Source organism: Halictus rubicundus, chromosome 3 (genome assembly GCF_050948215.1).
Source record: "Halictus rubicundus isolate RS-2024b chromosome 3, iyHalRubi1_principal, whole genome shotgun sequence".
Taxonomy (NCBI): Eukaryota; Metazoa; Arthropoda; class Insecta; order Hymenoptera; family Halictidae; genus Halictus; species Halictus rubicundus.
In genome coordinates this window covers 11,883,764-11,908,179 of record NC_135151.1, presented here as the reverse complement: position 1 = coordinate 11,908,179, position 24,416 = coordinate 11,883,764, and the positions used below count along the sequence as shown (strand labels likewise).

Genomic DNA, 24,416 nt, shown 5'->3' with positions numbered 1-24,416 from the left:
TAATAAGCGTTTGCCATGCGATTAAAAGTAAGCAAAGGAATTTACAAGCTAGAAAAGACAATGTATCTACGCAAGTTGTTCGGAGATTCGTAATTACTAAACAAGAAAACGTGTATAATAAAAAAAATTAATTCTGCTATTATTCTAGGTTCACCACAAGCAGCATTCTAGTCGATGAAAAGAATACTTCCCTTCTTCCGATTTTTATAAAATAATTAATTAAAATATGATAAAGATTCACAGTTTAATAATTACGCAAGTTAGAGATATAATTCGTAGGTTTAATCAGTCATAGTTTCGTCCAAGAATGCATAAAACTTCTTTTCAATGCGAAACGGCAGGCGTAAATATTTTGCTGTGTTTTTATCACGCCATAATCAATAAACGGACAAAAAAGAATAGAAGAACACAGTCTCCTTCCGAGAAGCCAACGAATATGACGCGGGACCGTTGGACCTCCCGTCAAGAATTCTCTATCTCCGATTATAAAACAAAGGAGAGAAAAAGGAGAAAACAAGAAACGTGCCACGTAGTGTCGTGATGTAAAAAAAAAAAACAACGTGGACTATCGTTGTCGCGTCACATCTCCCGGCGCGTATGTTTGAGAACCTGTCCCAAAGTCCCAACCCAAAAAAAAGGTGTTAAATCCAAATAATTGTGTACGCGTAGCGCCGTGGACACAATGAACGCGCAAACGCCGCGGTGATCCATCGAATCTATCGAATCTTTCGAGAACTAACAATTTCCAATGGAGCTGCGACGATCACTGTCACGTGGAAGCCGTTTCACAACCGATCGCTGCTAATTTCTTTATCCCACGAGTGCTTGGTTAATTTTTTTCCCGTTATCAATATCATAGATCAGCTCGATTACTATTCCCTCGGGGGTTTCTCTTGAGTATTACAGGAAGAAAAAAGGACCATACAGCGCTGCTAGCTTGTCAGTTCCGGACGATTCATAAAAACGAACGGTGACAGGAGGTGACAATTATTCGAATGAGGGGGTAACTCGCTGCCTTCTATCTTTCTTTTCCGTTGTACACCGTCCTTCGTCGTCTGTTTGTCTCTGTTTCGCACAGCTGAGTGGCCGAGCGAGTTGCTGTTTGCTCCTCTCATTCTAATTAACGAGCGACCTGTGTGCGTCCAACGGACGGAGTGAGACGACCAGGGTGAACACCGACAGCAGGACAAAGAGGGGAAGAGGAATAGAGACGGGGGACGAAAGAGCGAAAGAGATACAGAACCGGGCCGGCCAACCACGTGACCACCGGGCGGGGGTGGCAAGCGACATTTCGCATGCTCAGAACTCTACAGGCTGTAGCGTATCGCACGCCGAGCTGAGCCGATACCCTCCGCAGGGAAACAATAGTGCCTGGCGGCTGCGTCCGTGAGAGACGAGAGAGAATCCGTCAGAAAGCCTCGACGTACGAAAAGCACGGCGTACCGAACCCGTCTCCTCGCCTAGAGAGATCGAGCATTGTTCGATTCGGTTCGTCGCGGCGAAACGAGACGAGACACGAGACAAGAGGCGAGAGGAAACGAAACGAGACGAAACGAGACGTGGACGCGCATTTCACCCTTTGTCGCGAAGGCTACACGCAGGGAGAAAACACAGGATACGTTTCCAAAAACGCAATTTGCCGATCTACCGTTTCCTATTCATCAAGTTCGTCGCTAGTCCTCTTCCTTCGGTCTGACAAGTGGTTTCTCGAGTTTTCGACGATTGATTTTCCTCTCCCCCTCTTTTTTTTCTCCTCTGTCTTGGGTGTCGTTAGGGTCATAACGATCAGTGACAGAGTATCCTCCGGTGGTCACGATGATCTCGTGGTTGTGGAAAGTGCGAGAAAAGTGAGAGATAGTGTGCTCGAACACCGTCAAGTGCGTCTTCTACACGCACTCAATTACGAGCCAACGACACGAGGAGGGATGATGATGTTGCTATCGGAAGGACACCAGCTACTGCTTCCTTGATCCACGAGAATTTTTATCGAAGCATCTTCGTTTGATCCAACACCGAATATAAGGTTTGAACTTTGAACGAATATTTTATTTATGCTCGGTTCTATCGACCGTGCAACTATGATTATTTTCAACGCGACGATTCAAATACGAACTCTCCCCGATGAACGAGTAGGCCTTGGCAGTCTAAAGCAACGATTGAAGCGAAAAATGTTGCGATCTTGTTAATGCCAAAGACACCGTATCGAAATAGTTCAAGAAAAAAAAAAAAAGAATCGGTTCTGACAATTCAATTAAATAAAATTTCTCAACAACCGCCACGTGGGAAGCATGATGTATCGCATCCTATGGTTTCGCACGAGTATGTGTGGGTTCCTTAAATTATTAGATGTGCAGGAGTCACGCATGTTACGCGGACGTGGTTCGGTGCGTGCGCGCGCGCACGTGCACACACGTGTAAAGTTATTATCAATTGAGCATGCGTAACTTATGCATCTCATTCGGTTCGTTACCAGTAATGTATTTTAATTGGTTGGCCGCTGTGTAGCGCTAAGTAACATGCACATACATACATTGTACGTTCCCGCTAGAAAACTGGCCGCTGCCCGCGACGTAATAAGACAGCTCCGCCCACAAGAACACCGGGTAATTAATACGTACAGCGCCGGTGACGGAATGAGGATACGAAGTTCCGTCAGATCCAAGACTGTCGAAGCAAAAATGATTTTGGTTGTGGCGGTCGTGACCGATCGTGGCGAACAAAATATTCTTAATAGAGTGAGTCGGGAGCTCTCGCGATTTCCATGGCTGCAACGGTTGGGAACGGTTACCAGAGCCGTCAGGGCGTTCCGGGCTAGAACCTTTTGTCTTGACCCGCAGTGTAACCATCCCTCTTCTTATTTTTCTTTTTCCGCCTTTCAAATGTAAGCTGACCGTGCTCCGTGGGACACGGAGTGTCGTGCACAGTGACTAGGTACGGTGCACGTACCTATATGCCGCACCGGCAACGCATTCCTCTCGTTTCATTGCATTTCTTTGACGGCTGATGGATGGCCGGATAGCAGCAACCTAAGCAACTCGCCTGCTTTAAACACTTCGCCGCACGTTTTGTTTAGATAAGCCACGAGCGCCTTTCGTCTTTCCTCTCCGGGACCTCTATTCTTCGGGGAAGTAAATAATAACACAATTTCGAATAACGTGCCCTTCGCATAGCTCCACCGAAAGGACGCGTACGCGTAATTTTTTGCAGAGACGGATGAATTTATTATCTGAATACGGAGTTTCGGGTAACGAGTGAGAGATAAGTTGAGTGGTGAGCGGCCACTCGGCGACCGTAACAATTAGACAAAGTCCTTAGTAATTTTGTTAACAAAACGAACACTGAGATGTTACGACGCCAGATGTTCATCTGAATTTTCATCTTTCAATTCCCTCGCATTTCGTAAATCGTAGGCATACTTAATACATTCGCCCTGTTAGCGCAAAAATTCTCTGTTAATATGGGTGACACAACAGTCAGCGTATTCAGGTATATACACAGGCTCACGAAAGTATTCGAACGCCCTTTAAAACAGTATAACTCTTTTTAAATTGGACCAAACGACCAGACTTTTTTGAGCAATTGGAAGAATTGGTTTTCCAAATGATGTGCAGAAAAGATTTTGAAAAAGTTGCAATTGTTAAGAATTACATGAGAAAATAAAAATAGCACTTTCTACAACTTCTTTATTTGATCCTGTAATAGAAATGTAAAATGCCCGTTTTGTAGATCTATGTTAGTTATACACATGCTGAAAATTTCATCGAAATCGGTTAATATACACACGAGCTACAAATAGTTAAAGATGTTGAAAATCATAGTTTTTCACAACTTTTGGTCAGTTTCTGCTTAAAACCCACAGATTCTAACATCTTTCGATGCTTGCCGTTTTTATCTGCGTCAACCGATTTCGATGAAATTTTCGATACCTGCATAACTAACACAGATCTACAAAATGTATATTTTCAATTTTCATTACAGGCTCAAATAAAAAAGTTTTGGAAAGTGCCTTTTTTATTTGCTCTTCCTAGCAAGAGGAATTCCTAGCAATTGCAATTTTTTCGAAATCTTTTTTGCACGTCATTCGGTAAACCAATTCTTCTAATTGCTCCAAAAAAGTCAGTTCGTTTGGTCCAATTTAAAAAAAGTTATACTGTTTTAAAGGGTGATTGAATATTTTCGTGAGCCTGAGTACATATAATATATATGAAACGTTGCTTGTTGTCATACCTACTGCTACATTTAAAGATATGTCTGTGATTTTATAAAAATTTCAGTTGAGAAGGATCGTACAGTGTTTTAACTTAACGGGGCAGTACTTCGGTCTTTTGATGCATTTGAAAGAAATGATTTGTGTCAAATTTGTAATCGTACCGAAGGAAATTATGAATGTAACGGCATGGTTACAGACAAATTTAATCCTTTAGCTACTGGTGTATATTCACTAATGTGTCTGTCTACACGCAAAACAAAAAAAGAAGAAAAGTTGTACAAATGCAAAGTTGTACATTCATTTCTTGTCTATATGTGATGATTTGTGTACATAAGAAACATAAACACTCTATGCACTTGTTGCATCGACGCAATCTCGATAAAATAAATCGTTCCCGACATAATTAATCAAATCGCTTATTGACGACTGCCGTATCTCCCGAAAGTTCCGTGTCGTCGTCTATTGACGACAGCCGTAGTTAAAGGTTTAAAATGCAACAATGTTTTTGCAATAAACTATTAAGAAAAAGTGATTTGAACAGCTGTAAAGAACTCTTTTTTCTGAAATTTCTAGAACATTATTTAAGGAGAAGAATTTCATGTTCCAAGTGTTTTCTTATTGAATTTCAAATCTGATTTGGTTCTAATTACGGAGAAATCAGCCAACATTACACACACATTACATTTTCTGTTCGTTAAGAATTGTGTATAACAACTGGTATAGCCATGAAGGCACATCAGTTTTCCTTTACTGTTTGTAAAACAGAGACAACACATTGCAGTTACTTTTTTTTTTAATGTTTAAAGTAGAAGAGAAACAGTTTAATCGATAGTGTGTTAAATAATAATTTAAATATATTCAGGCACAATTGACGTATTTTTGATCGCCTCGGACTCAACAGTAGGCACATTCGAAAAATTTAATGATATAAAAGTTCTACGATTGTAGAGCAAAGTAATTGTCTTTCAGTCGTGAAAGTGACATTAGAAAAGAAAAGAGGATAGCGTGCGACGTGACGCCTTTGTATGACTACGCTAAGCTTCGTATTACGCAAATAAATTTGTGAATTCAATGTAAACAGATATATCAAGTTCTGTTCCATTCACCATGTTCACCAAACGTTTCTTTAACAGCTGCCCACACAATCCCGAGTTTGATTAGTTCCTGTAGAGATGGGAGAATCGAATTATACGGATTTCATGGTTTCATCAGAAATTAATGCACAAATATTAATTATTTTCGTGCAATAACTGTTTGAACGCAAATAAGAAAAAAATCAAAAATTAAATAAAATCGATAACAAATGTATATTTATATTTATTTTGCATTTCAATATTTCATAAACTCTGGAGTTTTTGATAATTAAACTAGATCATTTGTGCGCAAAATTATTCAAGAAATCGGTTTATGTAAAAAGAAATTACACTTTATAGAACAATCTTTACGGAACAGCTACACTTGCGAATCAGCAAGCTCATCTTGCTATTATCAGAACATGGTAAATATGACACTTATCTAGAAAAATGTTGTTCTGTGTTTTTTAATTTTACTTAAAATAAACATTCTAGTTTAGCTCATAAAGATGCAAGAATCACCATCTAAAAGAATAACAGCCAAGAGTGATGAATGCTTTATTGATGGTTTTAACATCAGGGTGAACTACCATGCCTACCAAAATGATGTATTTCAAATGTTTTCTTTTACAATGAGTAAAGATTACAAATTGACAAATTTTTCAGTATGCTTCTTTATTCAAATAACTGTTTAAGATTGTTGTTTAATTTTCATTCTAACGGATGTTATGTAACTACAATATTCTGGCCTAATAATCTCTGGTCACCTGGGCGGGAAGAGGATTAATTCTTTTTTGTAGAGTATAAAAGCGAGAAATGCGTACTGTGTAATCGCTTTTGTCCGACAATTGTACCGATATTGAAAATGAAATCAAGCGCCTTTGTCGTGCAAACATATTGCCGAGCTAATTATGTTCTCGTTTCTCGTTGTATTTCGATACGCGGCATAACTTCTTGTTAATGTGTCCCACGGCGAACAATCGCATCGACATTTACACAGAATCGTCGTGTACATACGTACTACATACATACATGTGACATGCGCGACATGTAAAGACTTTCTCGAAACAATCGATCCTTGACAATGATTTATTCGAATCCAAACAACGTACGGGAAATATTTACCCTGAGTACACGATTCCGATATACATAATTGTCGGAGCAGATAATTATGATCTTCAATTAAGATTAGTTATATTTACGCAATTGTAATTAGTGTTGTTTATCAATGCACTGTCTGTCTTTCGAAAAACAAGAACTGTTATGAACTATTGTCGTTAAAACCTTATCTCGTTGCAATTATGACCACTTGGTGTTAATTGGTTTTTATAATGTATGAAATGATAAAGATATTTCTCAATTTTTTCTTAAATGTATATGGAAAATAACCTCGTACTAACTTAACTAGTGACTAGTAACCCCGTACAGAACATTTTTTTCCCCTTTATGTTATACATATGTTATACCGACATACGTTAAAAATATTTATGTATGCATACCTACATGTAATCAGGAACAAAATGAAGTGGACAATGAAATTGTAGTAACCTAAGCATTTTGCACTGTATGTATACATACATATGCATAAATACAAGCACTTATGCCCGGATAAATGCAGTTCAATGTTTTCTATTTGCGCGTTATATTTCATTATGATACTTGAGTTTTCCCTTCAGTTTGAATCCGCATTCCACTTCCAAGGAGTTAAATAGTGGAATATCGTATTACCGAGCATTTGGGGGTGGCAGAAACTCGCACCAATGTCCAATTAGGATTTTTTCTTCATTTCGGAAACGTTCAATCTAAATTTTTACTTTTTATCTCCTTTTGCGGTGTTAACTGTGGATTGTAATAGTTAACGCGCATGATCCTCTTAGTATTTAACGCATTTATTGTGTTCATTTCATCTAATTGTTACATTTCACTAATACACTAAACAATATTAATATGTTGCTGAGTAGCAAAACCATGCAGCTAAAAGTTAAAGGAAGTCCAATGTGTCAATTGCAAAAAGATGTTTCGAATATTCCATTTCTTTGATTAATGTTCACACTGTTAAGTTAATCTTGAGGTTTTTGGGAACATACAACAAAAACTCTTAGAATTTTCCATAAACTCTATCGACACGTTTACGGTTGGACACTTAAGATTTTACAATATTTCATGTCAGTTTGAGGGGGAAGGTTATATTGTGTTCACAGCAGGGTAATAACGATTTTACAGATAATATTTTTCCAACACAATCCACCCGACTTCTACACAAATTTCTCTCGAATAAGCCAATGTTTGAAATTTCGAGAACACTTTCTGACTCCTTGAGCGTTCTAGCATTAATAATCGAAAATTTTCATAAACCTATTAGAATTGCCAAAAGATGTTTGGACAAAGTAGTTTTCAGCCGCTACGTGGTCAGTATTAGAAGATGGGAAACTTAAGCAAATGGTTCGGTTTCTTTTGTTTAGTTTTCATTGTATTTTATAAATAAACTGGAATTTGAGATCTCGCATATAGTCTATCATTGCGATATTAATCGGTGTGAAAGCGCCCTAAACGCAACAACTTCATTCTTTGCTGAACGTTGAATAGTGCAGAGCAGGCGAGTTGCACTGTGTATATGCGTGGATAAGGGCGGAGCACAGGCAGATAGTGACTTGGCAACATAAAGAATACATAATGTAAAACATCGTGAAAGGAGGTTTCATTGGCTGTTCCTGAAGGTTCCTGGTATACGCCTACCCATCCGGTCACTCCACCTCTTCGACTCGCAATTGGCAGACAATAATGAACCCGGCGCGAACGTGAACCCTTTTCCTTCAACTGGAACCAGTAAAGATCGCTTTGGTCTCTCTGTTTTCGTCGGCAGTCAATGAGTGGAATCGTGACGAGAAAGTTAGCCATAAAGCATACTAGATGTCCTGTCCAGTAAATGAACACCACCAGTGGATAAACATAATTCGTATTACTCGAAGAGAGAATATTTATGATGTCCTCTTCATGTTGAAATTTATGCAGTAACTATTGTAAATTCACAGATGTCTCGATAAAGAGATCTAATTTCTGTTTAACCTATTCGCCACTATATTAATTTATTTAACAGTTGTTCGAACGACATCCCACGTATTCAGGGTAAGTATTGTGTCGTGAGATTAGCAATTTGTATTTTGAGGTGGTTAAAAAATTCTATGATAAGTTTTTTAGGATAATTATCATAATTATCATACTCGGTTCACTCGTGCATTCGTTAGAAAGTGGTGTTCATTCATTGGTCATTTGGCCCATTTGTCATTTAATCCTAATCATACATAAATTAATTTAGTTGGAAAATAAAAGTGCTAGTTAATTCTATCAGAAATAGGTGATCAAATAAATTGTTCAAGTGAGAAGCTTCGTATAAGTATTATATATATGAATATTTTTGTTGTCACTAAAATATCACTATATTTTTGGCTGTTATAATAAGTATCTGTGAAATTAAAAGTAGTAGAGCGTTGCCCTTGCAATTACCTCTTCAGTATACATTCATCAGTACATATTTTTATTAATATATTTCTACTGTTAATAAAAACTGGATTTCTTCATATTTATTTAAAAAGTATTCGTGATAATAATAATAATTATTGGATTTATCTTAAATTCACGAATCTGAGACAAAATGTAACAATATCAAATGACGGAGCAGATCATTCTTATGAAAAAAAAAACGTCAAGGAAAGTTACAACGTAGATTTCATTTTCAATCGAAAAGATCAAGCAGTTCTGCGAGACATAAAGCACCATCAGGGATCCTCAACGTCTACGATCGCTTGTTATTGCGCTGAGGGGAATGTACCAGAAGAATTTGTAAGATACACTCAGGCACAACTTTTGTTACTACAAATATAGTATTGTTTAAATTGTTTCCAAATGTTTTTTGTCACTTTTTGAAAGTACTGTTAGCTGTTTCAAATAATGTTTTATATCGATAAAATAAGTGATTCCAAATGTAACATATTTAACAGAATATCGCAAAATGATAAACTTAATATACAGTTTTCTATAATCAATTATGGAAACTGTAATGCATTTAACATAGTACATTTAATAAATGTTCGTCCGTTTTTTTACTAATCGGATTTCTAAATATTACTGCTGTATTTAAGTGTGCGTATTGCAAGTTACTTTTACAAAAAAGTTAGTAATACAATAAATAAAATGGCTATCAAGTCAAGTTATGCACGTGGCACGAAAACCTAATTCGTCCATGTTGTTACGTACTTGTAACTCCAAAATGAAGAAGGTATTCCGAAAAATTGTATGACACTGTGAAAGAGAATTTGTCGCAAGAATAGCTAAAACCAGACAACTTCTGGAAAATAGTTTGAAACACGTGAATTAATGAACCTTGATGACCAGTTAGCTCGTTCTCATCTTTGTAGAGGTATTCTCACATAACGATTTGAACTAGTCTTTCCCGTTTTAACTAACTAATACCTTGAGTAGTGTAATGCTAAGTAACGCAAACATGAGAGAGTGGAATTTTGTTTCGCGCTGAGAAGAGTTCACGAACGTTCTTATCAATGTTGGCAGAGTGTTTCCAGCTATTTAATAAATACTATCGACATAATTAAAATTTCTTGTGCCCAATTTCCAATATAGTGATTAATTCTACACACTGTATAAGTATTAAGTAAGCCGACCAGATTATATGTAACTCTGTTCCAAGTAAAACAAACAAAATACCACAAAAAATTTTACTATGTACATCTTTGCTATAGTTCAGATTGTCGTTGAGACAATTAAAGTAGTTTTCAAATCGTAATTGCATGTAAGACTTTATGGTTACTAAGATATAGATATATACAGAGTGTCTGAAAAATGTTGGACTTCCTTGAAAGCGGTGATTCCTGAGGTGATTAGTAGTAACTTTTTCTTTTGCAAAAATGTTCTCTGCGGCTTTGTTACGTTTGTTGAAACGGAAGTTGTATGGTTTCAAAAGTAGCATACAATGTGGTAATAAGTTGTTTTCTATTTTGCTTTTTTATCGAAATATGAAGGTCACCTTGAGTTTCTTTGTCGTAAGGGGTAAGTTTAAAGTGGTTGAAGAGAATCGAGAAAGTTATGTGGGTATATTGAGTGAAAAACTAATAGTTATTGGAAATTGCTATCACTTGAAAACAGGAACAAATAGGGCAGATGTTTACGTAAAGTTTTCTTATTATTTTCATGTGTAGATTCCACGGTTGAATTAGTTTCCCTAAGCTATGGGATATCCTGTATTGCATCATAGACTACTGAACTCAGAATGTTTGTTACAATATCGTATGGTAAATACATAGTAAAAACACGTTGAGTGTGCGAAAAAATTCGAAGGAAAGAATGTCGAGATTTGGCAGCGTGCGTCTCGACAGCACGAAGCGTTCCCTCCTAGGGAAAACCCCAGGGCACTGAAGGGTGCAATAAACCGAGATAGTGAACACGCTAGCAACAAGGCGTCTTTAGGTTAGAGGTTAGGGTTAGAATTTGCCTGAGCAGGCACTTTTCCAGTGACGCTCACACTGTCTACATCAGAGCTGTGTCAATACATGCCTATTGACGGGCAAGGGCGGCTGCGAATGCCCGTGGCCCGTGGGCACAGGCAAGCTACGGGCAGGATCTGAACAGCACTGGTCTACATACATCCTAGTCTTCAATAAAGCGTTCTTCTATTTTTCAGACTGTTTCACCGTCGCACAGTGAAAAAGGGTCTATTCAATGGCCAAAAATCTATAACTTTTGAATGGATGAAGATAATTTAATATTTCTTTTTTCTTTGATGAAGTTGAACTGCTCTTAATTACTTCCGCTATCTTGGAAACAAAATCTTTCTTATTAACACTGGTATTTTCTATAAACATGATGGATAAAAACTTATACGTAAACTCCATTTTTATAACTATTATACAAATACCGCACTAAACTCAATTAAACTTATTTTTAAATAATTCACCACTGCAGAATCGTATCTTGTTTTCGATTACGCCGCGATCGCTGTAAAACAAATTGAAGAAATGTCAACTGAACTGAAAAATGTTCACACCAAGACTATTAACAGCCTTCTAAAAATGTCTCTGATTTGAATTTAATTTTCTACCAAATGAGGCCAAAATGTTGGTCAGCTCCGCGAACCAGGTAACCGTAAAAAAGAATTTCCCCATAATAAACTGTAACAATAGAATGATTGGATTTTCCTATCTATTACTTTAAGGGGCTACCTACAGTACATTCAGCGACGGTGAGGATTGATGTTTTAGGTGAAACTTTTTGGGGATACATTTTAATAATAAAGAAAAATATGAAATTCATATATAAAAAAAATATTTAATAACAATTTTTTATGTTAAATAAACAAAGTTTTCGTTCACTGGACCACTGTTGCAAAAATACTACTGGTATTTTTCTGACAGTGGTTCAATGAGCGCTATAGAAATAATGTATGTAACAAAAAGAATTGTCATTAACACTAAAATAAAATGTTTTTATTAGTTAGATGTATTCCTAAAAAAATTCGCCTAAAACATCAAATACACCGTAACCTCGGCGCCATTCATTTTAAAAAGTTTTGGGAGTTGACAGTTTAAACTGAAATCACAGTGAATATTGGCCGAAGGTGGCAGAGATTTTTTTAACACAGTTAGTTAGTTCAATATTACACATTGCCAAAACGATCAGTGCCAGATCAAAATCTATTAAAGAATTTGTTGTATGCATCCATAAAAAATTAATGATCGTTAATACAGAGGTTTCCAATTACCCCACTTTAGTTAAAGTGTAACAACTTTAAAAAAAATTTTTTTTTGGCAAATAAGCATTGTACCTGTGACATGCTTTCCACAAATTTTCAAACTTTCTTGGGTAGTTTCGTGTTTACTGATTTTTTCCGCTTGTTGGCCAAATGGCACCACTGTGCGCCGCGTGGTACTAAAACGGTTAAATTGGTATATTTTATAGAGACGGTTCTAGACGAATATAATTTTTTGTACACGGGTAAGGGACAAATGGTTCAATAAGACTATATTAACAGTGAAACTGTAAAAAATCGTGGTTTTTTAATTTCATACTATACAATAACAATAGCCGATTCTTGTAGCAACATACACATTTTTTTATATATACTTGGATCATTTTATCGCAAAAGACTCAAAGTTTAAATATCAAAACAAACAAATGTTATCTTGTGTTACTTTATATAATTTATCTATGTTGGCTTTTCCTTTGCAGTTTGGTTCAATGTTATACATATAACTTGAAAATAAAAGGACCCAGAACAAAAAATCTTTTGTATTAGTTAGTGAAAGGCATTTATCTTTCAATTAAGGCAAATCATTTTTTTTTTTTTTGGTAACACCGAAAAATATGCTTTTGGCTACTGAATCGGTCTTTTTCTTCAGCTGTGCGTCGGCTCTGTTTCATTTAATGCCCTACCACGTTCCGTTTAATATTCCTTACAAATGTGAATGTGAAAATTTCACTTCCACCAATGCCGGCCGATACCAGTTGAAAAATGGTACTGGAAATTACCTTGACTTTTTTTTAATTAACATTTACGTTTCTGTGCACGTTATACAGTCGTTAACGTTGAAACGAAACGAAAAGAACGTTGGATTCAAACAGAGTTGAGACAGTTCATACGAGCCGGAGTGACGCCGAAGTCCCTTCGCACCTCGTATTTCTATCAATTCTTCTGTCCCGACGTTCGAAACATGAGTAGGTACTTTAGTTCCCGGTCGAATTTATGATCGCACTATATGTTTTTATCGAGGATATGTCAGTACCTTTGCAAGGTGCAAAGGTATCGAAAATTTCAGTACAATCGAAATGCAGGTGTGAAGTTCATCCCTCGGACGGATATATTATATTAATATAATAGTATTTTATATTAACCGAGAAAGGCCTGATTAAATGAAAGAACTGAGAAGGAGACGCACGTGAGTTCATAAATCTCATAAAGTTGTCGGCTCTGCAGTGGCCTCTCTTGTCTTCTCTTTCTCTTGTTGGAAAAGAATAGAATATGACATACCCTCTCGTTCTGGCACTAATTGTAAGTAGTGTTGAGCGGACAACTTCAAAAGAAGAAGAAGAAGCGGTAGAAATTTCCTATTTTCAAAACAGACATTGATTTGGATTCTCGAGACGGAACTGTATTGACTCGTTAGCACGACCTGTAATTAAAGCACCCAAATAAGATTGGACTTTTAGGAAACCAAATTGACCACGTCTGAATTGCTCATTGCGATATTGAAGTGTCAGCCTAAGCCCCCGTGAACCTTTGCAAGTTTCGTATACGTATATGGGTTTCTTCTATGCGTGTGTGTGGTTACACAGAGTCATCAAGGCGGCAAGGCGGTCCTCTTAAGAAATTAAACAAACACTTCAATCGAATAAATGGCTAACTGCGTTTTTTTGTTTCACGTAGAGTGCTATGTTAACCGAAGACACTGATCCAACGAAACCAGCAGGGGTTTTAGACAATGCTGGTAACGTATCTTCATCGACAGAGGCCTCGGTACAACATCCTCGAACCACAAACAATGGTAAATAAAGTTCCTATCTGTTGTACATATACGTGTATTATTATGATCAAAGTCTAAAATGATTCCTTTTCCCCACTGTAACGGTATATTTTATTATTAAACTATAACTGAATTTCTAGTTAATAAAATAACCGAATGAAGTTAGTCAAATGATAATTGTTAAAAAGTGGCCAAATTTTAGGTAGTTCTTTAAGGTGTTATTCTTTAGATTCTAAAAGAGTGTGATACCAGCATTATTTGTCGGCAAAATTGTGGGAAAGTTGTAAAGAAGGTAGACGAAATAGAAAACGATCGTTTCCGGGATAAACGTGAAAGTTTCAATTGATACTGTGACTTGTCCACGGTTGGAACTAGACTTATTGCAATAAAAATGTTGTTTGGCTTTGAATAAATTCGGTTTTGTTCATATATTGCACTGTTGAGAAAAATAGATTCGCTAGGATTGTTGAAAAGTCACAGTAAAAAGCATGTGAACGTGAAATGTTTTGATCACACTGGCAGAGACAGAGGTCAAGAACGAAGTGCAGGACTGTCCTGAGAATGATAGCGTACCACCCAGTGGAGAATTGTATATTGACGAGAATGCAGAAGAAAAGGAGCAGGAGTATCCGGACTCCATGGAAAAGGCGGACTACAGTTCATTGTACGGAACGAATCAGTATTACAACAGGTGTGTGCTTTCCATCCTTTAAAATGGCTTTTACTCTTTTCCTTCCAACATTTGATTAATTGTTAAGCGGGCATTTAATATCGACTTGACAGACGCAACCACTCAATCAAATGCAAATCAATTATATTTCTTGTATTAGTTACAAGTTTAATAGATTATCGATTTTTAGTTCTATTGAAAGAGTGATTTCACAGTGCCTACATGCGATCACTTAGAATATTAATGTGCGTCCTCACATAGTAAGTACTGATTGTATGTACTGTATATTATACTACCATTAATGTTGCATGTTTACGTTGACAGTTTGTACAATTCTCCTCCTTATGGATCAACAACGACGGGAAAAAATGCTTCGGCTTTACAAAGCTCTTATTTGCCCTCCTACACCACACCAAGCTCCATGACTCAGTATTCATCTTACACCCCGTACAACAGTGGCACAACGAATTTTCCAAACGTAGCCCAGAATATATCATCATCCTCTCAGGTATTCATGATTCGTTGTATTACTTACGTTACCCTATGCCTACATTACAATCGTGAACGGTCCCAATTAGCCAAATTCCGCCAATATGTCGCAAGATTAGTGCGACACGACCGCGGTTGGTCTACCCATCTATTTCCGCAACTAAGCGCGGTATTGGCAGCAGAACCCGTTGGCAGCAGATTTTTATCAGATACCATCATCTAGTGACGATTTTAGTGATTCTCTAGTCAATCTGCAATTTCTACGATAGAGGTCGTGTATATAGAATTAAAATCGACCATTTTATTTATAATACATACATTCTAGTAAAAGTAACGAAAAATAGTCGCTTTTAGTGCTTTTCGTACATTTAAATGTATAATTGTATATGCGCCCCTCTATTATTGCAACTGAAATTGTAGGAGTTGCAATTACTAAAATACTCGCTAGTTGGTGTAACAGATTATGATGGTGTAAAGGGCGCTATACCAACTGTCCTCTGCATATCTGCTATTTACCTGCGTCTCCTAACAGCCTCCGCTGATTTTTTGCCATTGTCAAATTTGGCTGACTGGGGTGGTATTAACTTGTTAACCATAATATGTTGTCCTATATTGTGGCGAATATTGGTTCGTATATGTATATTATACACTTGCACATATCGCGGTATACGTACAAGCGTATAATGTATGTATAAAACTAAGTGAATATCTGATATGGTCATACCATACGCATATTGCATATGGACCATATCACGCTATGTAATCACACCTTCTACACACGAAATCATAGATTTTTAACGTATAAGTTATTTGGATGAAATTGCTTAGAATTGTATAATTCTTCTTCTAAAACTGTTATAACAATGTTCTTAATCTTCAAACTAAAATGTGGCTCTCTAGAGGCAAGATCAATCAGCTTGACCGTTTACCCAACAGTATCTTTGAAATGTTTTCTTCCATTTCCCCTAAGTTTCATAAATGGTGGAACATTTACAATTCCGAAAGTTGCACGCTTTCATTGCTTCGTAAGGCGTGCGTTTAGAGCGCTGTTGATTTTTATAATATTAGTCGAGTTAAAATTTGTTTTTCAGAGGAGTTTCTACTAAACTTTCGACACTTATGTCTCAGAAAATTTAAGCCATATACAAAATGTAAGTGTATCAAAAATTAAGCAATTTCACCAAGAACTGAGATTTCATGTCAGCGTGTAGAAGTAGAAAGTGTGGCCACTTATTGTTAGCATAGAATAGTTAATGCGCGAACCGTGATAACGATGCATCGAACACGTATACACCAGTGTCGCCGAATTAAGACTTGTGTCCCCACTTTCACTTCCCCTTCTTCTATTCCCCACGCTTCATACTACGGACAAATAGTCTATTTTTCGGCACTTCTCTAAATTTGGTTATTAATGTATATATAGGGTGTCCCATTTAACACTTTTCACGATTTTTCAACAACAAACAAATATTTTCGACAAAAGTTGATCAGTTTTCGATTGGCTACACATTGCAATAAAAAAAGGTTCGAAAAAATTATTTTTTAGTATTGTCAAGGTCACCTTCATTTTTTTAAACGGCATTTTGTATTTTTGACTTAACAGTATTAAGGTGACCTTGACAATACTAAAAAAAATTATTTTCGAACTTTTTTTATTGCAATGTATAACCAATCGAAAACTGATCAACTTTTGTTGAAAATATTTGTTTCTCAGATTATCGCAAGTACTTGAAAAATCGTGAAAAGTGTTACGTGGGACACCCTGTATATAGGTACTTCTTCACAGAAAATGAAATCCGACACATTCTCAGTACTTTGAATGTGATCCCTATTCACGTTCTTTCAAACAATCTCGATCTATACTTACATTCTTTACGATCTATACTTACAGCATTGTTAATTATTCACAGAAAATGAAATTTAACAATACAACTAATAAATTTAAAAAGAAATAAAAAAATTTTCCACTATAGATCCTAAAGGAAAGGTATGCACTCTTTTTCAAAAGTTTATAAAATTAAAAGTAGCAGTTCGTTGCAAACAAAACTATAAAATTCATAAACTATAATAAGTAATATATCCGAATATTTATGAATCTAAGGATACATTTTGCCGTTTTTGTTATATGTTAATTTGAAGTTTTATGTGCAATTAATAAATAAAACCACCGTTGAAAATTTGTACAAAAAAAAATCTGCTTTATTAAATGTGAAAAGAATGCATGTACCTTGGTAAGCACTTTTTATTACACAGAATTGTTGTTGCAACACTCATTTACAGTTAATGTAATATTTTTCGATTTTTTACACTCTTAAGAGTGCGGCAATTCTTTGCAAAACTTTGCTCTCAAATACCGAGCGACAAAACTGGATGGAAATTTGTAGCAAATCGGGAACAGATTGCAAATTGAAAAATTACTTTACTTGGGATCATGTTCATAAATTATTACCTACAATTCCGATTTTTAAATGATGAAAGTAACTCAGGTTATTACCATTTCAGTGATCAATTTCCGTTTATATGTATTGCAGAAATTGGATTATAGCGCCTACAGTTTGTATAGCAACGACAGGATTAATAATGCACTGCAGTATTCCGGATACTATCCTATGCACGGTTATCATACAACACCTGCTTCGTTTAACGTCGGAAACCTGAATTTTGGGGGTAACGTTTTCTTTCATTCATCTCTTTGTTGTTTCGACGGATATGGCATTTTTGAAGTTTCTATTTTTCAGTATTGCATACGCATTGTTGGCTTTTTCATTAAGTTTTCAGAGATTTTTCTTGCAGATTATTCTTCAGAGGCATCAATAATCATTTTTAACGCTCCGTAGATCTAGTGTTAACGCAGAAATACAAATAATAAAGTGTTCGATTTCTGTAGTTCTCGTTATAGTACTTTCAAAAATCACTTCAAAGATGAAATGCTCCTATGTAAATCATTGATGTCTAATACATATATACATTGTGCGCCAGTTCGATAAAATTCTGTCGATACAACTTCTTTGTTGCATTGTTAATGATTTATGATACTGTAGATAATTGAGATACAATGATAATTGTTTTAATAACGAATCCCGCTTCTTTGTAAACAGATTCGACCAAGTCTGCGCTCACGTTGGATGCAACTACTCACGAGGCCAGCGATCTTACCGCACGAGAAACCACAAACATCGAAGGTAACACGATTCGTACGTGCGATGTTATACCTTTACATTTTTCTCTCGAGTTAATATTTTTCATAATTGTGCGCTCGGTGACCAAATCACCTTTTTCATGATGAATAAATTTACTGTGTTTCTAGTAATAATAGTTTTACCTAGCTGAAATAATTTTTTCGATATTGCTTTCGATATTATAAAAGTTTGTTGTTTTAGTATTCTAAAGAACTTCGGAACATATTTTTAATATTTTGTAAATACATAATAGGTTCTAAACGCCCCCTCCCCCCTTCCAAATGTTTCTAAATAATTAATATTTGAATGACACTAGAATACACTGTGTCCCACGAAGTTTATTCGCCTAAAATGTCTTCGTTATTTTAAACAATATACGAAAATGTTTTAAATAAAAGTTATTTGAAGGACTTAATAACATAGTAATAATATCTTTTTGGCAAGTGGACGCGTAAGGAGATACTAAGGTCATTTTTGTTTTTAAAATAGAACGACTTATTTCTTATGTTCGATTTTCATAGAATGGTAAATTTTGAATAAAAAAGGACTAAACCATATTTGTCCTAAAACTGAGATCATTTCACTTTATTCATCCTATTACTCTCCTTATGAAACAAGGAAACACAACACTTCGAGCATGTTTCATAACATTCGTTACGCGTCCACTTGTCGCAAAACCGTTACTACTATATATTATTAATTGCTTTAAATTTTAAATCCTACAACTTTTATGTGAAAAATTTTCGCCTATTGTTTAAAATAACAAAGATATTTCAGGAGAACAGAGTTCGTGGGACACACTGTACATTAACGCACAAGAAAAATCTTTGCCACAAATAAGAGCAAACTAGTTTGAACAATTTACAGTAGTACATATTGTACAAATTGAAAGCTATAACAGTGGTTAAAAAAGGAACTAGGTCAGACATTTAATATCATAAATGGATATACCAGTATTACTGTATGTTTCCTTTATGGTCTCTCGTTGGTTTAATTTTCATGTGCATTAAATACCGTACTCAGGAAGCTATATAAAATAATGTTTCGAACGAACGTATTTTAGGGGCGACGGCGAAACCTTGCAAACGCGGAAGACGACAAAGCGGAAGTGGAAACAGTATAGGTTCTGCGGATACGACGGAAGCCGGTCCTGATCGGATATTCATCTGGAACCTTGATGAAACCATAGTCGTGTTTAATTCGTTGCTCAATGGACTATTTGCAATAAAACACCACAAAGATCAAACTCTTTTGGCCCCAGTGGCGTACAGGATGGAGGAAATGATATTTAATTTAGCCGATACTCATTTCTTTTTCAATGATGTGGAGGTAAATGGTCAGATATTTAAAATGTTCATTAAATTTTTGAAGATTGTGAAGTATTTTCCATCACTCTGAAGAAAAGATGACCACATACGCAATTGTAACGGATTAATTAATAATCACGCGTACGATTGACTTTCAGAAATTTGCTTGTCAGTATCAATTTGAAAACTTTTAAAACAAGCAGTGCATATGATACATCGATTCTATTAAAATTTTAAAGACATGACTGACCTTAAAAATTTTAAAGACATCACTGACATGACTGACCTGAAAAGACATGAACCTTTTTAAACTGCGGATGCGTAAGATAACTGAATATGTTCCCTTGTTAGTTGCCGAAGTATTACGGTGTTCCATATTAAGTGCAGTTACCCTATATACATATACAGCACTTTCGTAAGAAAGCTTGAGTACTAGATGTGTGCGGGTACCCGCAAGTTCGGGTCGGATCGGGATCCCGGAAGTTTATAAAGTTCGGATAACCGAAGCTGCAGTTGGTTGCAGTAAAGTTTAAGATCCAAAAAATTTATGCTCGCACGAGTATGACGCTTTTTCATGACCTTCCAATCGAATTTTAAATTTTATATTTTCGGATACCCAAATGTTGCAAAACGTTCGGGATCTTGACCCAGCACGAGGCTCGAGTACTCGTACACCCCTGTTGCTTAACCCTAACCGATCTTCAGTAATTGCAAGAGCTATAACTGTGACTTATGTTTGCACATTTCCAAAAAATCAATACAAACTGAAAAAAAAACATTACTTTACAGGATTGTGATCAAGTACACATTGATGATGTATCGTCGGACGATAACGGGCAGGACCTGTCTTCTTACAACTTTGCCACCGATGGTTTTCAATGTGCATCAGCGAACAATGGCATATGTTTGGCTTCTGGTGTTAGAGGTGGTGTTGATTGGATGCGAAAGCTAGCTTTCCGATATCGTAAAATAAAAGAAATTTACAGTAATTATCGGAATAACGTCGGTGGCCTATTAGGCGCAGCGAAACAAGAACAATGGTTGCAATTACGATCAGAAATCGAAGTGTTAACTGATAACTGGCTAGCATCAGCCGTGAGATGTTTAAGTCTTATTAATAAAAGAAGTCACTGCATCAACATATTAGTCACCAACACACAACTGGTACCTGCTCTATCAAAAGTTCTGCTTTTCGGAATCGGTGGAATATTCCCAATTGAAAATATTTATTCTGCCTCGAAAATTGGTAAGTTCCATAGAAACTCGCTCTTATCTGTATTACATAGACAATAGTCGCCATTTGTAGTGTTGTTATAAAAAAATTGAAGAATTTTCTGGTTGTTGCAATTTGGCAATAATTATTAAATACTGCATAAAATTTGTCCAGCTACAAACTTTTATAATATTCTGATCTATAATCGTGTATTATATGTTGTAAGGTGTTTCTTTTACTAGTCGAAGAAAGTAGTAGATGTACCAATTATCACCACGTCGTACACTAGTCCGGATCGAAGAATTTAGTGACATTTTGTTATAACTTTTGAACTATTGCAATGAAATCTTCACTAGAAATATTTAAAAAATGTGTTTAACGGTTAAATATACTTTTAAATCTTATAATCGTTAATATACGTTTAAATATACGTTTCAATATATGTTTTAATGATTAATAATTAAATATGTTTTGCATTTGTTAAACAATAATTTTTAATTTATTTTCATTAATATTTTTGATGAAAAGAAAAATTGTTTAAATATAATTTTTCAAACTATTTTTTAATTTTAAGTATGTATTTTATATTTACGTTTCATACATGTAATGTTTTATGGGACACGTAAAATGTAAATTCAAGAAACCTTTTTGAATCTACCGCGTACAAAAATGGAATATCATAATTAAAGTAATCACAAATCAAAAATAACATTAAAATTAAGTTATAATAATAATGGATAGCATCAAATGAAAAGAATACTTCCAATGAAATTTACCTTTATTATTACGTTATTAAATTGGTAATAGGTAAACGATTGAATTTTAGACTGTTTGTCACGCACACAAAAACATGAATGCAACAAAACGAATAATTGTCATTTTTGGCGCAAATGAATGGTTTTCGAGATTTCGCGATCTTTCGCGAAGTACTACCGCTACTAAGTTCTGGGACTTTTATCAGCTAGATATATGGGATATAAATCGAGTAAAGACTGTACTACGTATTTATTACGTTTCATTGGAGAGAAAATTCTCTAATTTATAAACCATTAATGTGTTGCTTTCTTTAGTAAACTAAATAAAAACTACCCAGTAAACAATTTGCTATGAATTTGGCACCAAAATTTGTCTACTAATTCCTATCCATCTGTTTCCGCATTAGGATACATGTCCATTTGAGAGTAAAACTGTCGCGACTTACTTTCGAGAGTCAAATTCGTGTAAAATAAAACACACTTGAGAGTAACTCGCAACAGTTTTACTGTCAAGTGGACATGCATCCTTAAGCCTCGTACAGACCTGAACATTTCGACGAAACGCAAGATCGCGCCGTTCGGTTCGCCGAAATTATTATACAAAATTTAATTAATATACAAAATTTGCTCAAAACAGCATTTGGCTAACTGGGTATAAAAGACACGCATTAAATGTACGTATAAATGACAATATGAATTTCTAGGGAAAGAAAGCTGTTTTGGAAGGGTGATAGCACGATTTGGCCGGAGATGCACATACGTGGTAATAGGAGATGATTCTGATGAAGAAACGGCAGCACGTGCCCACAACTTTCCATTCTGGAGAATAAATAGCCACTCGGACACGCAGGCTCTTTACAACGCCTTAGAAATGGGATTTCTTTAATCAGAACTATTTGAAAAAGTATATCCAAACGATAGACACTTCGGTTATACGGGATGTTTCTATTAGAATATTATTCTTTACTCAGTCGATCAAAGAGTATAAGTAGGATTCTTATATTGGACATTTTAACATTTCTACTATTTATCATAATCGTAATACTAGAACCGAGGATCAACCAGTGCTCCAAAATTGTCATATATGGTTACCAGGTAAAGCCATTGGTCAATCGTTAGAGCGATCAAAGCAGGGTCCACAAGTGATATATAATGAAAAGATGAAAGTAACGGTAAAACATATTTGAGAAGTAAAGATTTATACATATAACACAAATATTTTTAATTCATGGACGCTTTTTCAACCATATGTTCGACGTGAACATTAATTCGTTGAAAACTGTGTATCTTTTTTGTACTTAAACACATTTCCTGCTTTACAAAATGATAGAAAAGTATAGAATTGGTCAGAAAAAATTAGATTTACAGAGGAAATGGTACGCGCAACTACGTTAGCTGTAATATTCGAGCGATCGAGAATCTTTCAGAACATTTTAGAAAGATTTTATAGGAATATTGTGATACAATTTGGTCCAATTATTTCATTACAATGTAATCCCAGTACACATAAAGAAATATAGTGAAATGTATACCTTCATCAGTAATTGGTGAAAGTTATAATATGTTCTTTTCATTAGCTCTAATACAAGAACATTTGACTGAAATATTATGAAATCTTAACAGTTATTTGTTTGTATATATCCTATATTAATTAGGATATTTAGGTACATATATTGTTTGAATTGTCCATATCATAGTACGATTGGAAAATATCTCCGAAATTTCAGCTGTTTTGACTTATATAGATTAACAGAAGTAGTGATTTAAATAGAATGTGAGTGTCATTCAAACATAAAATTCTCTAAGAGTATTAGAGGCGCATAAATAATATTTTCAAAATGTATGAGAGTATAGGTTGTGTAATTAAAATTCTAATTAATAAAATGGAAAAATAAGATTACCAAAGTTAACGTTGAATAACTGTAAAATCAATTTTATGTAAGTTCTTTAAATATGTGGTATATTCAGTTGAAAATGATTGAACAAAATATATGCTCACATTTTGTGTGTTATATATTGGCATAAGAGGATTTGTTTTCTGTTTTTAAAATCCTCCTTTCATAACTTACATTTATCTTTTAGATTTCTATACTTATGTATATAATTCATTTTATATTTCTGAATAATATTACTTTACTTTTTCTTGACATTAAAAGTACAGCAGTGTGATACAATTATAATATAATACCTAAGAATTCATGACTTCATGAATAATCAAAATTACTAGGAAATCTTAGAAGCACAAAATTTGCACAAGTCCATTTATATATTGTTACAAAGATAACGCTGACTGTATAAATACATCTTTACATAAAACTACACTAAATATTATTCAGAAATTCAGGTGTGAAATTACAGCAAAATAAAAATCATATTGAATAATAGAATTAAAATGATGAGTGATATATATCATTTATATGTATATTTCGCAATTTATACACTGTTTTTATTCCCATGAAAAAATTTACTTTTTTAAATAAAAATGTGTCTCTTTATTTAGAATTCATATTCAATCATACAGATCAGATATGATGGCATAGATATGAATATGTGTATTAAAATGGGTAGAAGAATTTGAAAGAAAACATTTGATCGCTATAGAAAAATTGTAATTATTGTTTTACTTTAAGCACTTCCACTTTGATTTACAAGCATTCCTTTGTTTATATATTCAATTTTACACTAAACGCACAACAATATAAACTTTTGTTTCAGTCTATGTATAATTTTAGGACAGCTAAGCAATTGTATTAAGTGAACTGTGCCTATTGAAATCATATATATTTTTATATATAATTGTCATTTTAATTCCATCAACAGATTCTTCAGCACAATCACCGATATTAATTTTGTATAACAATATGATAACGCGATTAGTGATGTGTAATTCGTTTCTGTACTTAATTGAATTTCTGTTCAAAACATTTCATCATATTTGTACATCTTTTGTTGTATAAATGCTTTTAGTAAATGGTATTGAAAAAACTTATGA

At 35.0% G+C, this 24,416-nt stretch overlaps 1 protein-coding gene across 2 annotated transcripts; it reads left to right on the top strand.

Annotated features, from left to right (window-relative positions):
- The first annotated feature begins 1,412 nt into the window (after window positions 1-1,412).
- Eya (eya transcriptional coactivator and phosphatase 2) lies at window positions 1,413-24,403 on the top strand. 2 transcript variants are annotated; one of them, XM_076785402.1, is made up of 9 exons: window positions 1,413-2,023; window positions 13,715-13,832; window positions 14,334-14,502; window positions 14,806-14,989; window positions 17,502-17,637; window positions 18,069-18,164; window positions 19,213-19,478; window positions 20,246-20,702; window positions 22,129-24,403. In XM_076785402.1, the coding sequence occupies exons 2-9, from the start codon at window positions 13,721-13,723 to the stop codon at window positions 22,308-22,310; spliced, it is 1,602 nt and encodes a 533-aa protein (XP_076641517.1). In that variant the 5' UTR covers window positions 1,413-2,023; window positions 13,715-13,720; the 3' UTR covers window positions 22,311-24,403. The 2 variants fall into 2 exon arrangements, with proteins under 2 accessions (XP_076641517.1, XP_076641519.1); XM_076785404.1 differs by having other exon boundaries at window positions 1,416-2,023; window positions 18,069-18,152.
- The last annotated feature ends 13 nt before the right edge of the window (window positions 24,404-24,416 follow it).

What these genes read in the sequence shown, in the direction of transcription:
- Eya (XM_076785402.1), top strand. Translation starts at nt 13,721, where the DNA reads ATGTTAACCGAAGACACTGATCCAACGAAACCAGCAGGGGTTTTAGAC. An exon ending in ATATATCATCATCCTCTCAG is followed by an intron (nt 14,990 to 17,501) that starts GTATTCATGATT and finishes TATGTATTGCAG; the next exon opens with AAATTGGATTATAGCGCCTA. An exon ending in TTATTCTGCCTCGAAAATTG is followed by an intron (nt 20,703 to 22,128) that starts GTAAGTTCCATA and finishes ATGAATTTCTAG; the next exon opens with GGAAAGAAAGCTGTTTTGGA.